This window comes from Leptodactylus fuscus, chromosome 6, assembly GCF_031893055.1.
Source record: "Leptodactylus fuscus isolate aLepFus1 chromosome 6, aLepFus1.hap2, whole genome shotgun sequence".
Lineage (NCBI taxonomy): Eukaryota > Metazoa > Chordata > Amphibia > Anura > Leptodactylidae > Leptodactylus > Leptodactylus fuscus.
In genome coordinates this window covers 59129224-59144467 of record NC_134270.1, presented here as the reverse complement: position 1 = coordinate 59144467, position 15244 = coordinate 59129224, and the positions used below count along the sequence as shown (strand labels likewise).

The 15244-nt window shown below is 43.3% G+C and overlaps 1 protein-coding gene across 1 annotated transcript in view; it reads left to right on the top strand.

Moving 5' to 3' along the window:
• The first annotated feature begins 3255 nt into the window (after positions 1 to 3255).
• Positions 3256 to 15244, top strand: part of STT3A (STT3 oligosaccharyltransferase complex catalytic subunit A) — a 19057-nt gene continuing 7068 nt past the window's right edge. Inside the window, exons 1-9 of the mRNA XM_075280075.1 lie at positions 3256 to 3326; positions 7280 to 7405; positions 7509 to 7569; positions 10838 to 10959; positions 11240 to 11385; positions 11600 to 11690; positions 11783 to 11889; positions 13409 to 13573; positions 13678 to 13858. Coding sequence (XP_075136176.1) covers positions 7318 to 7405; positions 7509 to 7569; positions 10838 to 10959; positions 11240 to 11385; positions 11600 to 11690; positions 11783 to 11889; positions 13409 to 13573; positions 13678 to 13858 — 961 coding nt within the window. The 5' untranslated portion in view covers positions 3256 to 3326; positions 7280 to 7317. The remainder of the gene's footprint in view (positions 3327 to 7279; positions 7406 to 7508; positions 7570 to 10837; positions 10960 to 11239; positions 11386 to 11599; positions 11691 to 11782; positions 11890 to 13408; positions 13574 to 13677; positions 13859 to 15244) is intronic.

Below are 15244 nucleotides of genomic sequence, written 5' to 3'. Positions count from 1 at the left end.
ATCCACCTTCTTCATAGAGCTCTCTCTCACCTGGAGAAACCAGGGAACACTGTGAGAATAATGTTCTTTGATTTCTCCAGTGCGTTCAACACCATTCAGCCAGAGCTACTGAGGGAGAAGCTGAACCTTGGTGGTGTGGACCATCACCTGTCCAACTGGATCCTAGACTACCTGACAAACCGCCCTCAGTATGTGAGAGCCCAGGACTGTGTGTCTGACACTGTGATCTGTAGTAGGGGAGCACCACAAGGTACAGTTCTTGCCCCATTTCTCTTCACACTGTACACTGCTGACTTTAGGCACAACTCCTCCAGCTGTTACTTACAGAAGTACTCCGATGACTCTGCTATAGTCGGCCTTATCACTGATGGTGACGATAGGGAATACAGAGACTTAAATAGGGATTTTGTTGAATGGTGCCAGCAGAACCAGCTCAGGATTAATGCTGGGAAGACCAAGGAGATGGTGGTGGACTTTAGTAAACGGAGAGGTGCTCCGACCCCGGTGGAGATCCAGGGGACATGCATTGAGATAGTCAGGACCTATAAGTATCTGGGTGTGCTCCTCAATAATAAACTAGACTGGGCTGATCACCTGGAGGCGCTGCACAGAAAGAGCCACAGCAGGCTCTACCTGCTCAGGAGGCTGAGGGCCTTCGGAGTCCAGGGGACACTTCTTAGGGCCTTCTTCAACTCTGTGGTTGCCTCAGCCATCTTTTTCGGTGTAGCCTGCTGGGGGAGCAGTATATCAACCAGGGACAGAAATAGGCTTGACAGGCTGATCAGGAGGGCCAGCTCTGTCCTGGGGAGCCCCCTGGACCCAGTACAGGTGGTGGGTGACAGAAGGATACTGTCTGTGGTGACCTCCATGAAGAAGAACAAATCCCACCCCATGTATGAGACCCTGATGGGACTTGGCAGCGCTGTAAGTGACCGTCTGCATCACCCCAAGTGTGAGAAGGAGCGCTATCGCAAGTCCTTCCTTCCAACCGCGACCAGGCTGTATAATCTACATCAGACCAAGCGAAGATCACTCCGCACAGAGAACTAATGATTATGAATGTCCTCCTTCTTTCTTCTCTGTTCCTAAGCTGCTATGGACTCCTAGTATATCTTTCTCAGCATATGTGTGTCTACTACTTCTGTAATATTTACTGTGTATTATCCTGTATCTGTATTACTATGCAGCTGAAACATACTGACATTTCCCCACTGTGGGACTATTAAAGGATTATCTTATCTTATCTTATTAGTCTGATTCCCATTTTCATACAGACTCCCCATACCTCCCAACCGTCCCGATTTCCGCGGGACAGTCACGATTTGGGTGACATGTCCCGCGGTCCCGGTTGGAGGGAGGTATGTCCCGATTTCAACTCAGATCTGCGTCCAGAGGACGCAGATCTGAGTTGAACACATATGCGGCTGAAGGAAGAAGCTGACACAGGTCAGCTCCTCGCTTCGCCGCTGCCCGCGTCTCTCCCTGACACATGCGGCTGAAGCTGCTCGCTTCGCAGCTGCGTGTCTCTCTCGCTGACACATGCGGCTGAAGCGAGGAACTGACCTGTGTCAGCATCTCGCTTCGCTGCTGCTGCCCGCTCCTGGCTTGTAGACGTGATGTGACAAGCCAGGAGCCGGCAGCAGCGGCGAAGCGAGGAGCTGACACAGGTCAGCTCCTCGCTTCAGCCGCATGTGTCAGCGAGAGAGACACGCAGCGGCGAAGCGAGCACGCGAGCAGCTTCAGCCGCATGTGTCAGGGAGAGACGCGGGCAGCGGCGAAGCGAGGAGCTGACCTGTGTCAGCTCCTTCCTTCAGCCGCATGTGTCAGCGAGAGAGGCGGGCAGAGAGCAGCGAGGGAGCGGAGGAGAAGGTAAGTTTAATGTGGAGGTGGAACGTGAATCTGGGGGCAGATGAAGGAGAGGACGGTATGACAGTGGGGGCAGAGATGGAGAGGACGGCATGACAATGGGGGCAGAGATGGAGGGACATGAATCTGGGGGCAGAGATGGAGAGGACATGAATCTGGGGGCAGAGATGGAGGGACAGGAATCTGGGGGACAGACATGGAGAGGACATAAATCTGGGGGCAGAGATGGAGAGGACATGAATCTGGGGGCAGAGATGGAGGGACATGAATCTGGGGAAGAGATGGGGGACATGAATCTGGGGCAGAGATGGAGGGACAGGAATCTGTTGGCAGAGATGGGGGGACATGAAACTGGGGGCAGAGATGGGGGGACATGAATCTAGGGGCAGAGATGGGGGGACATGAATCTGGGGGCAGAGATGGGGGACATGAATCTGGGGGCAGAGATGGAGGGACATGAATCTGGGGGCAGAGATGGAGGAACATGAATCTGGGTGCAGAGATGGAGGAACATGAATCTGGGGGCAGAGATGGAGGAACATGAATCTGGGGGCAGAGATGGAGAGGACATGAATCTGGGGCAGATGAAGGGTGTATATGAAACTGGGGGAGAGATAGAGGGGGGACATATAATTTACGGGTGACTGTAGGAGGATTATACTGTGTGCGGGCACATGAACAATTAACGAGTGGGTGGAGTCAACACAAAAGTGGGCGGGGCTAAATTTGCCACGGCGCGCTACGCACGCCGCAAATTTTATCCCTCTTTCGGTTCTTCAAAAGTTGGGAGGTATGACTCCCTTTTTGCACCAGATTTTCCATTACAGCACACCTCAATAGAAAATCCGGCACAATCCACAATGCTTTTGTCATAAAAACCAGTTTCTAAATCTTAGACAGTGTTAGTTTATTTCCCTGACAGTTCTTGCACACACACGAGATGCATAGGCCTGGACTACTGTGAGGAATCTCTGACAGATGAAACAATAGACTACAGCGCGATGAAACCGCCTCTCTTCCACCTCTAGGTGGCGTTGCCTTTTGAAGGGAACCTTTTGAACAATGCACATTATTCTGCTTCGACGAGTCCTCCCATGCGAAAGGTGGCGCTGCATCTTCTCTTGCTTCCGCATAGTTCTTGCGCGCCTGGCTGGAATGGACACGTCACTCCTTGCTTCTCAACCTAACCTGGCCTACCTTTATGCGCCGTTCTGACAGTCCACGAGGAAACTCCGCCTTCACGGTGACGCAGGCTTTAAGCAGCCAATAAGAAAATGCCCCTTCGGCTTCCCTCAGCCAACCTTGTTTGTTTTGGCCAATGCAAATATGCCTACGATTACAGCTAGCCAATCGCCTAGCGAGGCCAGAGCGGAGGCGGGGTCTTCTGACTGTCAGGGTAGGTTGAGAAAGTGTGGGGAGTTTGATGGGGAGAGTGAGGAGAGAGGAGCGGCCGCTGCCAGGTGAGAGAAGGAACTGGGGAAGGCTGGAGGGCGGCCGCTGTGGGCGCTACTGTACGGGATACTAGCATGTCTGTAGTAGCCTGTGTGAGGGAATCCTCCTTATAGACCATAGTGCCCTGTATATGTGCAGTATAGTGTCACATCCTGCATAGACTTCTGTATGGAGGATGTGTCTGCATGCATGTGCCTTGTATGGGATATTACTGCAGTAGTGCAGACCTGTATATCTGCTGTGTATAACGTTACACGTAGGAGTGCCCCCTATGTAGATAATCGCATATATTGCTATGTACACAGTATAAAGTATGTGTCCTCTATGTAATGTGTATACTGTTTGTGTAATATATACGTGGACAGATTAATTTCTCATGTTAATAATTGGATTTGTCAAGTTATTACATTCTAGATGATCACACCATACAAATTATTATTAAAGATCTGGACATTTACATTGTCTTGACATCTGCTTTACTTCTTGAATCTTAAGGAATTGCATTTCTAGCAATAGCCATCAAAGCTCTATTACCCCCTCTACAGGTGAGACAAGACGGTGCAGGTGTGGGGAAATCAAATCTGAGTAGTGTCCAGTCTCTGTCTACACCATCTGTATACTGTCAGTATAGATCGGAGGCTGCCACAACAAGAATAGGAGAAAGCAGATGCAGGGAATTTGTTTTCCCCGCTCCTGTCCTACCCTACTACTAAATCTCTGCGGCTCGTCATCGGAGTCATTCATCTACTCAGTAGGTAGTAGGCGCCTAGTTCTGTGAAACACGGAACGCATGGCAACAGTTCTGTCTATGTTGTTCACTGACAGATCAACATGGGTGAATGATCTATGAGAAGTATGGTCATGGAGTCATAGAAATACGATAACTACAGTATATGGAGAATGAATATGACATGCTTGGAACCCGATGAAAGCAGCATTAGCATATCGAGGGGTCCCCTGATTGGACTTGACCTCTAGTGAGTATTTGGTAGTAGTTCTCTATTATCTATCAGACTGTGGGATTACCTTGGTTAATTTATTGGTTCTGAAATATTAATGCCCAGATCCCAGCAGTGATCTGTCACAAATAATGGCAGCACTAGGTAAACCAATAGCGGTCAGTTGTCTGACAGTGCCATATCGCAAACTGGAAATGGCTTATTCCATTCAGTCCAGTTAAGCCACTTTAGCAGATAGTCAGCCATAGTATCCAGCAGAGTGTCTGTAAGTGCCTGAGGGGCGCCGCTGTCACATCGAAAACCTGCAGAATAGCTCTGGTGTCTAATACAGACTGTACATCAGCTTCAGTACAGAATAAGTAATGTTATGTTCTCAGTATGTCTTGTATGCAAGTTTTCTGGCATACGCGGCATAAAAAAATACTGACTTTAAAATCTTCATCACGTTTTCAAAAATGGGATGTGGTGAAGGCACCGTGGGCTTGGCCATAGGACTTGCCAAATTTATAATAATTTCTACCAGAAATATGGTATAAATGATCAGCAAATGTACACTTGCTGTAAGCCGGTGTACGCCACACAGCCTCATTTATGAGGACATGTGCAACTTGTCATAATTAAGGTGCACCCTCTGATGGGTCTGGGGCCTTTAAGACTGGCATGGGTAATGCCAGTTTTCAGTAATATGTCCAAGTGACTCCGCCTTCAAAATAGAAATGGAAGATCTGGAGAATAATACAGGATGTACCTTAAGATCAGTACCAGATAAGTAATGTGTGTAGATAGTGACTTCATTTTATCAATATCTGTGCCATTAGTTTTGACTACTGATATCACTGTATTGCTAGCCAATGGGTCTTGTACCGTGACTGGGTGTTCCCACGATGATGCTGTTCTGTAAGGCTGTCCCCCCTGACGGTATAATGATATCTAGTTCAAAGAAACAGCACCAATCCTTCTGGAAAACTGACCTAAAAACAAAAAACTGAAAACGCACTAAATTCAGCACATGGGCAGCTTTGTAATGGTATTCAGAGGGGATCAGCGGGGGAAGGGGGTCATCAATATAAATGTATTGGTCAGCCCCTTTAAGTGCAGCTTTAGTGAATAATGCAGGCTATGGTGCAGTACACCACTATTTTGCTGAACATTTTCCCACCGTTTTTTTTTTTTGTGTGTAAGAACGTAGTGAATCCTTCAGAGACAACGCTAGAAGAAAGATTTACAGCTATTGTGTCTACGTTTTGCTCCTAATATTGATGGAAAATAGTGACCAAGATACTGCCATCTGAATGGGGCCTAAAACTTAAAGGGGTTTTGCAGCAAAAAAAAAAAAAGTCTATTGGTGCTATTAATGGGTTGATAAATATACCTATATATTTTTAGTGTTTTGAGTGATTTCTGGGTGTCTCTGGGGGCCCCTACTTTTGTTTACATCTTTCTATTTCCTGATATGTATTTTCCTGTCCCCTCTCACCTCTGTCCCCCTCCCATACATCCCCTCCCTGTCTAGCTATTCTTCCTATCATATATGTCTTACCCTACCTTCTCAGCCCAACCCCTGACCTGTATTACATACTTACCCTTCTTCCTATGACATGGCCTCTTCTCTTCCATAAGAAACTGTGGATGGGTGAAGTGTGTGATGTGAGTGAAGTGGGTGGGGGGAGTAGTAGTGACAATCCGATTCCGGAAATGGGGAGATGGATTGTCATCGGATTATCAGAAAATGTCCCTGGGGTGGTCACATTTTTTCTTTTTATTAATAATGTTATTTAGAAAGTAGGACAACCCCTTTAACATATGCTGGAATGCACAGGACATATTTTAAGAAGAAAATTGTTCCCATATTGGGAGTTGTAGTTTCACATCTGCTTTGGCGTCCTTGCTGGTGGAATTTGTCCTCGTTTGCTGTGCTTGGTAATTGTGACATCTGCTCTGTGTAGGATATTACTAGGGTCCATGTACACACTAGCTCTCGGTGATCACCAGTTTGTTGTATTCTAGGGCTTGCTAAATTTGACTAAAAATGAAATTTAATATCTATCCCCCCCCCCCCCCCCAAGCTTATGGGCAATTTTAATCATGATTTTCTTATTTTCCCGAAACAAAAAAAATGTGTTGAGCTGTCACATTGAGAAGCAGTCAGATATATTTGGTTCAGACTTCCTGTTCCTAGGATCCAAGTATTCAACAGTTTCTTCACAGTAGTGACCGTAGCTTGTGGCAGGAGGAGAACGCGTGCATGGGATATACCAGGCTCCAGGGGTTCATTTCGCAATTCTGGCAAAAATCTGAATTGTGCTTCTCTTAATCGTATCCAATTAGCAGTAGTCAGTGCTTGTGTTTACCAAGCATTTAGAGATCTGTAATCCCATGTTGCATGCTGGGTAAGTGTTTTCCATATACATATGCACGGCATCATCAGTGCCAGTTAAAAGCCTCTGCAAAGTGCAGCCATTATCTAAAATCTCTAAATGAATGAATGAGATTTTTCAGCCATTTTCTTGTGCTTGTTTTATGTTTGGTAATAATTTTCCTGCTGTGTGCTGACAGAGCAGCCTACTGCTTCTCTGAAATACTCTGTACTGCTATTCTGTACTGGTATACTGCCATTCCATCTGGGCACGTCGGAGTTAGTAAACTCTAACAGTATATTTCTTTTCTGAAATATTCTGTGCTGCTAGGTGCCCAGCTTCTTCCATCTCTGTGACCTCTCGGCACAGGCCTCACTTGAAATACTCTGTGCTGCTGTAAGTATCCGTCTTGTGGCCTCCCAGAGGATCAGCACATATCTCTGCAGAAATGCTCTGTCTCGCTGCAGACACTTCTTCTTTTACAGTCTAATTCTAGGTTGGTAACCTCGCACTTCTTTTCTGCAATACTCTGTTGCTGAGAGAATCTGTTCTTCCCGCTTTGTAACCTTCAGTCTATAATTTTCTATTTGCTTGCATGTGCAGATTTTCCTGACATATCTATTTTTTTTTAATTCTGTCTTGCAGGTGTTTGAGTGTTGTGTGTCCCTTCCCTACATGTGAAAATGACTCGGTTAGGCTTCTTGCGGCTGTCCTATGAGAAACAGGACACTCTTCTCAAACTCCTCATCCTGTCCATGGCCGCAATTCTCTGTAAGTACCTTCACCTGCCTCTCCCCTTCTGCGTCTTTATTTCTACCCAATACTTGTCACCTTTCTCATATTGTATTTACGTTTGTTCTTTTCCCTTCTCCAGCATTTTCCACTAGATTGTTCTCCGTCTTGAGATTTGAAAGCGTCATCCACGAGTTTGACCCGTAAGTTCTTGCTTATTACATCTACACACAAGGCCATGTGGAACAAAGCAGTCTGACAGGACAGACCAGTTTTTATAAGGATGTGGATGTAGATTTAAAGATCTGGAGATGAAAGATATAATGGTCGTCTATTTATCCCACACCCAGAATCCTAATGTTTGTTCTGCATTCTCGCACCATGTTATACTAATAGTATTTTTTTGCTTGAAGCAAGGCTTGCCATTTGAACCATATTTATAAGTTATAGTCAGACATAATCTCATAATGCAGCTATTCTGCACTGTACGGATCTGAAACTGATTTTAAAATTTATTAGGGCATATATATCATTAACATCTTAAAGGGGTTAACCCACTTATCCCTAGCGACTGGAAGCCAAGCATGTCTACTTTGTCTGTCTGCAGCAGTTCCATAGAAGTGAATAAAGAGGCAGCATGGTCAGATGGGAGTGCAAGGCACCCCTGTAGTGATGGGTGGAGGTCCCAATGGGTAGACTCCCACTTTATCCTTTAGATTGGGGATAAGTTGCTCTTGTGGGCAAAGCCTTAGACTTTACAGCTAGACTAAACAGTCCCAATTTATTGAGGCTGCTCTTGCTGATGATAAATTCGGCACATGTTTAGAAACCTTTATCTAATTTTATGCACCCTTTCATTGGCTTACTTGGTTTAGTTAAAATTTTGTTGCTGGGGGTACAAAGGGAAATCTGTCACCAGAAAAATTGAAACCAAGCTAGTTCCAGTGGCATTGTAAGGGACAATAATTTGAGCACCACCATGGTTTCCGATAACCCAATAGATGCACTATTTCCTTGAAAAAGCCATTTTCGAGGACTCTGTATTCAGGATTCGGACTGTCATGTCCGCATCATTTGCGTGTTTGTAAAAATTGCTTTTTCAAGGATGTGGTGGATCTCTTGGACTCCAATAAAGTTATGATGCTCTCCATAATGTGCCCCATAATGTAATGTGGCTGGTTTGATAATAAGTTTCCTGGTGACAAACTTCCTTTAAAGGATAACTGTTATGTCAAGTTTTAGTTTTTCCTGCCTCTCACCCCAGGCTTTTACATAATCTGAGATACGAACCCATTTTAGGTGGACCTGATCAGTGTAGCAGGCAGGAAAAGTAGCAAAGGAAGCATTATTCTTTGATCAGATATATTACAAGGTTTCTTATAATCACTTGTAATTTCAGTTTTTGAAAGAAATTGAAGCAGTTACTCTTTAACTCCCTACTGACTTTTCATGCTGGGCCCTCTCCATACCTGGTGGGTGACAGCTATATTATACAGCAGATATCCACCTGTAACAGCTGCAGATGGTGACAGCAGTGGCTATGGGTGTTAACCACTTAGATATCATGGATCACTGAGATTGCTGCCTCTAAGCTTCAGTCTGCTAGGGAAGTGCTGCTATATTGTAACGGACAGATTAGTGCCCACAGGACATCATAGTAGATGTCATGACAGCCTGGAGCATCTATCCATATGCTTACACATAAAGATACATAAATAAGAACACAATCTTTCTGTCCAAAAATGCTGAACCATCAAAATTATTCTATAGGGTACGTCATAAGCTTTTCCTGCAAAAAAAAAAAAAGTCCTTACACAGCTCTGTAATCAGAAATATAAGAAAATTATGGCACTCAGAATATGGTGATGAAAAGAAAATTTTGTTTTGAAAACTTTGATTTTTTTTTTTTAAAAAAAAGTTATTACAGCTAATAAACTATATAAAGTTGATATTTGTACTGATCCATAACCTGTAAATGTTAAGCTGTGGAACAAGTAAACTCGTACAAGTACCTTGGCCTACATATAGATAATAAACTCAGTGCTGATAAACTAGTTAAGAAAGGTGCCAGCAGACTCTTCTTCCAAAGGCAGTTAGGCTGAGGCCCCACGTTGCGGAAACGCAGCTTTTTTTGTTGCAGATTTTGCTGTGTTTTTTTTGCGTCAATGCCAAGAATGGCTATAGAAGGAATGGGAAATATATAGGAAGTTCTGATACTTCTCCCGTCTGCTCAATCCACTCCTAGCTTTGGCTCAAAAAACGCAGCAAAATCTGCAACAAAAAAAGCTGAGTTTCCACAACGTGGGGCCTCAGCCTTAAAGTTGTTTAATGTCTGAACCTTCTACCAATCTGTCATGGCTGTGGCTCTTTTCTACAGAGCCATCACTTGGGGGGAGAGGAATAAATGCAAAAGTTAGAGACATGAATAAGATAGACAGACTTATCAACAAAACGTTTGGTAGTTGGAAGAAGGCTCAACCTATGGCAGGTCTCCCAAAACAAGAGGATTCTCAGAGAATTTTAAAAACTGACAACCAAGGACACCCCTGCTTCTCACTGCCATCACAAGGCAGCATAGCATCTTCAGTTGTAGGTACAAATCCCTCTGATGCGACAAGATAAGGCTCAGGAAGACATTTATCCCTGCAGCTATCTCAATCTAAAACAACAAAGCTCCTTCCTAAGGTCATACTTCCTCAATCCTGCCATCCCATTTCCGCAAACTATCAATCTGTTTTGTCGAGTGCCTTACCCCAGCCCCAATCCTCTTTTTTATTGCTGTGCCCTCCCTATATTGTTGTGTCCATTATGTTTATGTAAATTTGCTTGATTGTTAATCCCTAACTTACTATATGTATCCTCAAGCAGCTGAAGCAACAATTTCCTTGGGGATCAATAAAGTTTTCTATACTGTTATCACACAGTAAGCACTGTAAAAAGAAAATCCATAAGAAAATGACACAACTGGGAATTTTTTCCAGTTCTACCCCTTCAGAATATTTTTTGGCTTCCCTGTACATGGTATGGAATAGTAAATGGTGTCACTAGATATTTCATCTTGCTGTGTCTACAGAGGACAGGTTAACCCATTAACCCAGACGGTTCGCTGATCAGTTGTCAAATCAGCAAGTGTCTGCTCATTGCATCCTCTAGGTGCCTGCAAAAATGATCATTTGTCTCCATGTAGATAGGGAATGTGCTGTTGACTATTAGGTAACATGTAGAGAAGAGGGGCCTATCCACTGTAACCCCCTCTCAATCGGTGAAGAGTTAATGAAAGTAATAACAAGTGTTGATTTACTTGCATATCTTCGATTTTCGCTTTTTATGGACAAACTGCCAGTGTAAAAGGAGTTTTGGCCTAGATACTACTCTATTCACATCCATTGTTGCAAACAAAATTATACTATTTGCTGCCTGAAAACACACCACTATGACTGACTAGCATTTTTGCCTCATGTTTAATTTTAGGTATTTCAACTATCGGACCACTAGGTTCCTGGCAGAAGAAGGATTTTATAAGTTCCATAACTGGTTTGATGACAGAGCATGGTATCCACTGGGAAGAATTATAGGGGGAACAATCTATCCAGGTAGGATTTGGCTTCTGCTCTGCATTATACTGAACAGGTGCCCAGTTGCTGATTTCAGCTTTTTTTTTTTTTGACCTGCATATTCATTGGTGCATGCCTGTCCCAAATGAAGTGAGGCTCAGGATAGTTGTACCTTATAAAGCTGCTTCTTGGAGTCTAAATGAGACTTCATTTACAAAAGACCTTATAAGTATTTCAGAATTACCAGCATTGTCAGAAAGTGGGGAGGGAAATGACGCAGGAACTCTCCATTCATTCATTGTTGTTTCTTCTTCCCTAGGTTTGATGATCACATCAGCAGCGTTTTACCATATTCTGCATTTTTTTCACGTCACTATCGACATCAGAAATGTATGCGTGTTCCTAGCTCCTCTCTTCTCCTCCTTCACCACTATTGTCACTTACCATCTGACCAAAGAGCTGAAAGTAAGTAACCCCTTTTTGACTTGGTTTCTTCTTTTATATAAATGGCAATAATGAAAAGTTCTAAAAGATTTTAAGGTAATTTATCTTCCTACTATTTCCAGTATTTCTGCTTGTTTTCAGTGAATGAAAACCATTTCATTAAACTTATTTCTAGCTGACACAGGTGTAGTGCCTTGTAGGAGAGAGTTATTCCTTGTGTTCTCTACTCCCACAGGATGCCGGTGCTGGACTGTTGGCTGCTGCTATGATCGCAGTTGTTCCGGGATACATCTCCCGTTCTGTGGCTGGATCATATGATAATGAAGGTGAGAAAAGACACAAGAAACTTTGTGGTATGGCATGTTGGTGTGTTTTTTCTTCATTATGTATTGCTTTTTTTTTTTTCTTGTGATATTAGGTATTGCCATTTTCTGCATGCTGCTCACCTACTACATGTGGATCAAGGCTGTAAAGACAGGCTCCATCTACTGGGCAGCAATGTGCGCTCTTGCCTATTTTTACATGGTAAGTATATAGCCCTGTGATACCTCTTAACCCAGTTATATAACTCATTCAATTGCATTTAAGACCATCCTCTTAGAGCTTCATTCTAAGATGAAGCTGTCCAGTTAAAACAAGAAATAAAACTGTCTTCCTAAAGCTCCAGCTTGGAGGAGCACACTGCAAATGAATTGATGCAGATCCCATAGAACTTGATGATCCCATGTGGGGCAAGTTTGTAACCACTTCCTACTCCTTAGCAACATACAAAACAAAATTTCATTCTTTCGTCTTAGTCATACAAAATGTCATACTACATGGTGATGGCGACAACACAGCCGTTGCCATCAGAAATAGCTGTCAATTGTGACCTGTGAGAACAGTCGTTTAATTCCTTAGATACCACAGTAAATCAGGACTGCAACATGTAAGGGTTTGTATGTGTGTCTGCCCCCATCCCCATCAGCACTCCTGTGTCACGATCATGGGGTGCCGATGTGTTGTCCTAGTGACAAAGGAGCTGTTCAAGATCATTAGAACAAACATGTGAGCAGAGGTCACAATAATACTTTATAGATGTCATAGATGCCTTTAAAGGCAATTTTATCTTCTGAAAAAGTGTCATATATATTATTATTGGGTCAGGGGAGGTGAAGAAACATTAAAAAACAGTGTTATTTACCTCTTCTGTGCTCCGGAGCAACTTGCCGCTGTTTTTCTTCATTTCTGTATTGGCATAGGTTTCTGAAGTGTTTTTTTGCAGGACAAGTTGTTGTATTTTTGAGTGGCCATTTTTAAGCTGCACTAGAGGGTGTCACAGTGCTAGTGTTTGATCACTGATATACTCATTATACCATGGTATTATTGCCTGTCAGTCTTAAACTGATAGGCAACGTGAGACCCTATCTCTGGCCTTTGTGAGGCCACCAGCAACAACCATCAACACACCATAATTGCAGTGTAGGGGTTTCGATGAAGGAGACGGCACCCTACCCTTCTTCAGTGAACTCCTTCAATGGCGCAGTCAGCATTGTGTGATCATCCTGATGCAACTGTATAAGTAATGCTAAATTACATATTTTCCACAATAGGTGGAAAACGGAACTGTTTAGTAAATTCTAGTAGTTCCCCATGAAATAACAATTGTGGAGCTTATTTTATGGTGCCACGTCTGCTGTTCTTCTTGATTTTACTTATGAATAAACTGACAACTGGATGTTCTCATTCCCTGGTTATGTCCCTACATAATCTGGCATAGTCAGCACTGATTGGGCAGTGTCTTACTATATGGGGGAACACCCAACTGGTAGCATCTGGTGGCCAATATGTTCATACTTAATAGGGAAAAATAATGGAGAAAAGAAAACTCCTTTTTGCTTTGTTTTTTTTAAGTGTTGTAGAATTGCTATGAGGTTTACGATTATTTACTATAATAGACATGTTTAGAGAACTAACAGATCATCTTTAAATAGATTTGTATAGCTTTGTCAACCGTATAGATCAGACACTATTGTCATGGCACTTTTTTTTTTCTTGTGTACAGGTGTCATCTTGGGGAGGTTACGTCTTTCTGATCAATCTTATTCCTCTTCATGTCCTTGTCTTGATGCTGACTGGACGCTTCTCTCACCGCATCTATGTGGCTTATTGCACAGTGTATTGTTTAGGCACTATCCTGTCCATGCAGATCTCCTTTGTGGGATTCCAGGTAATTACCTTAGAGGCAGTGTTTTTTTTTTTTTTTTGGTCTTCCTTACATTGCAGATTGCATCAATTCTGGTCTTCACTTTTACATTTCTTTGTCACACACAGCCTGTCCTGTCCTCTGAGCACATGGCTGCCTTAGGAGTGTTTGGATTGTGTCAGATCCATGCGTTTGTGGACTATCTGCGGAGTAAGCTGAATGCCCAGCAGTTTGAGATCCTCTTCCGGAGTGTCATCTCTTTGGTGGGCTTTATCCTGCTCACTGTGGGAGCTGTGCTTATGCTAACAGGTAATAGACTGGGCTTTAGTGTATTTCTGTAGCACAAATTGACTTTCAGGGGTTGTCACACAACAGGCTCTCTGAACATCCCAAGCTGCTATTAACATGACTGGCTCATTCTACCCACTGCTGTGACTAGCTGATGGTTAGAAAAGGGGGAAAGATCCAAAACATTGAGTTCCTAGGCTGTTTCCTACAAGTGCCATGCTTCTTTTGTTACCTTTAAAGGCTTCCGTCTCCTGGTTTTCTTCACAGTCCTGCAGTGTGCTCATGCTTGTTGTAAACTGCACAGGTATCTCTGAATTTACATGCAAACATAAAAGACAGTGTTCAAGAAAATGTTTCTAGTCCTTATGAGGACTCAGTAATGGAGAATAGAAGGAGAGAATAGAAAAAGGCCAGGAGCAGGGAGTCCTCAGTCTGTATCCCAGGCATCCAGCTGTAAGCACTGAGGATATTTAGCTGCATCTAGAAAACAGAGGAAGACAGATAAAGCAATGTATTCGGTAAAAAAAATACTTCAGTTAGCTTAAGCTAACCAGTTTGAACATGGTCCTGTAGTTTGGAAACTCCCGTATCTGTAATTGTTCCTCCAGTGTTTGCATCACCTCTGTGTGTCCAATCTTTTTCTTCCTTTCTGATCTTCCTAGAAAATTTACAGTAGTCACTGTCTTGGTGGTCATTTTCTTCTGACTCATTTGTTGGTGTAAATATCTTTGCTATATGTCCCATTAGGTGTAGTTTGGAATGCGAATGCATTGTACAAGCCTTGATATATTTTATAATTTTTTTTAATTTGTAAGTGCAGCACAGACAGGACAACTCTACATCAAAATAAAATACTAGTTAGTAATAATGTTTGTCAGTTAGTGCAGTATGTCAGTAAGTGTTTGTGTCAGGAAAGGTGGGGTTTTCAGCTAGGGGGGAAGACCAAGACGCTTGCTAAGATGTTCTCTTCACTTAGAAGGAAGTTGTTTAGAGACGACCTGTATGGAGCTCTGTGCATGCACAACAAGGAGCAGAGAGTTGTAGAAGAGCATCTACTGGCTGCTTAGTTTCATACTGAGGAGACCATTTGCAAGAAAATAAAAGGCGCTGACTTACAACAGGGAAGAGGGCAGAGTAAAAAATACACTTAAGAGTTCAGGAAAGCTTCCAGTCTCTCATCGCTCTCTTCCCCTGACCACAGGCCAAAGCAAGTCAGTGCAAGTTGTCTGAAAATTACTGGATACAAGTTTATTGCATTCTGCTCATTAGTGAATAGTTATATAGCCAGTTTGTCAGGTACTAAATGGTTGCTATCTTGAGGCTCAACCACAACATTCCAGTTTTAGAAAAATGCTGGGGTGATTTACTAAGCAAAATGTGCAACTTTATGAAGTGGATATATAGAAA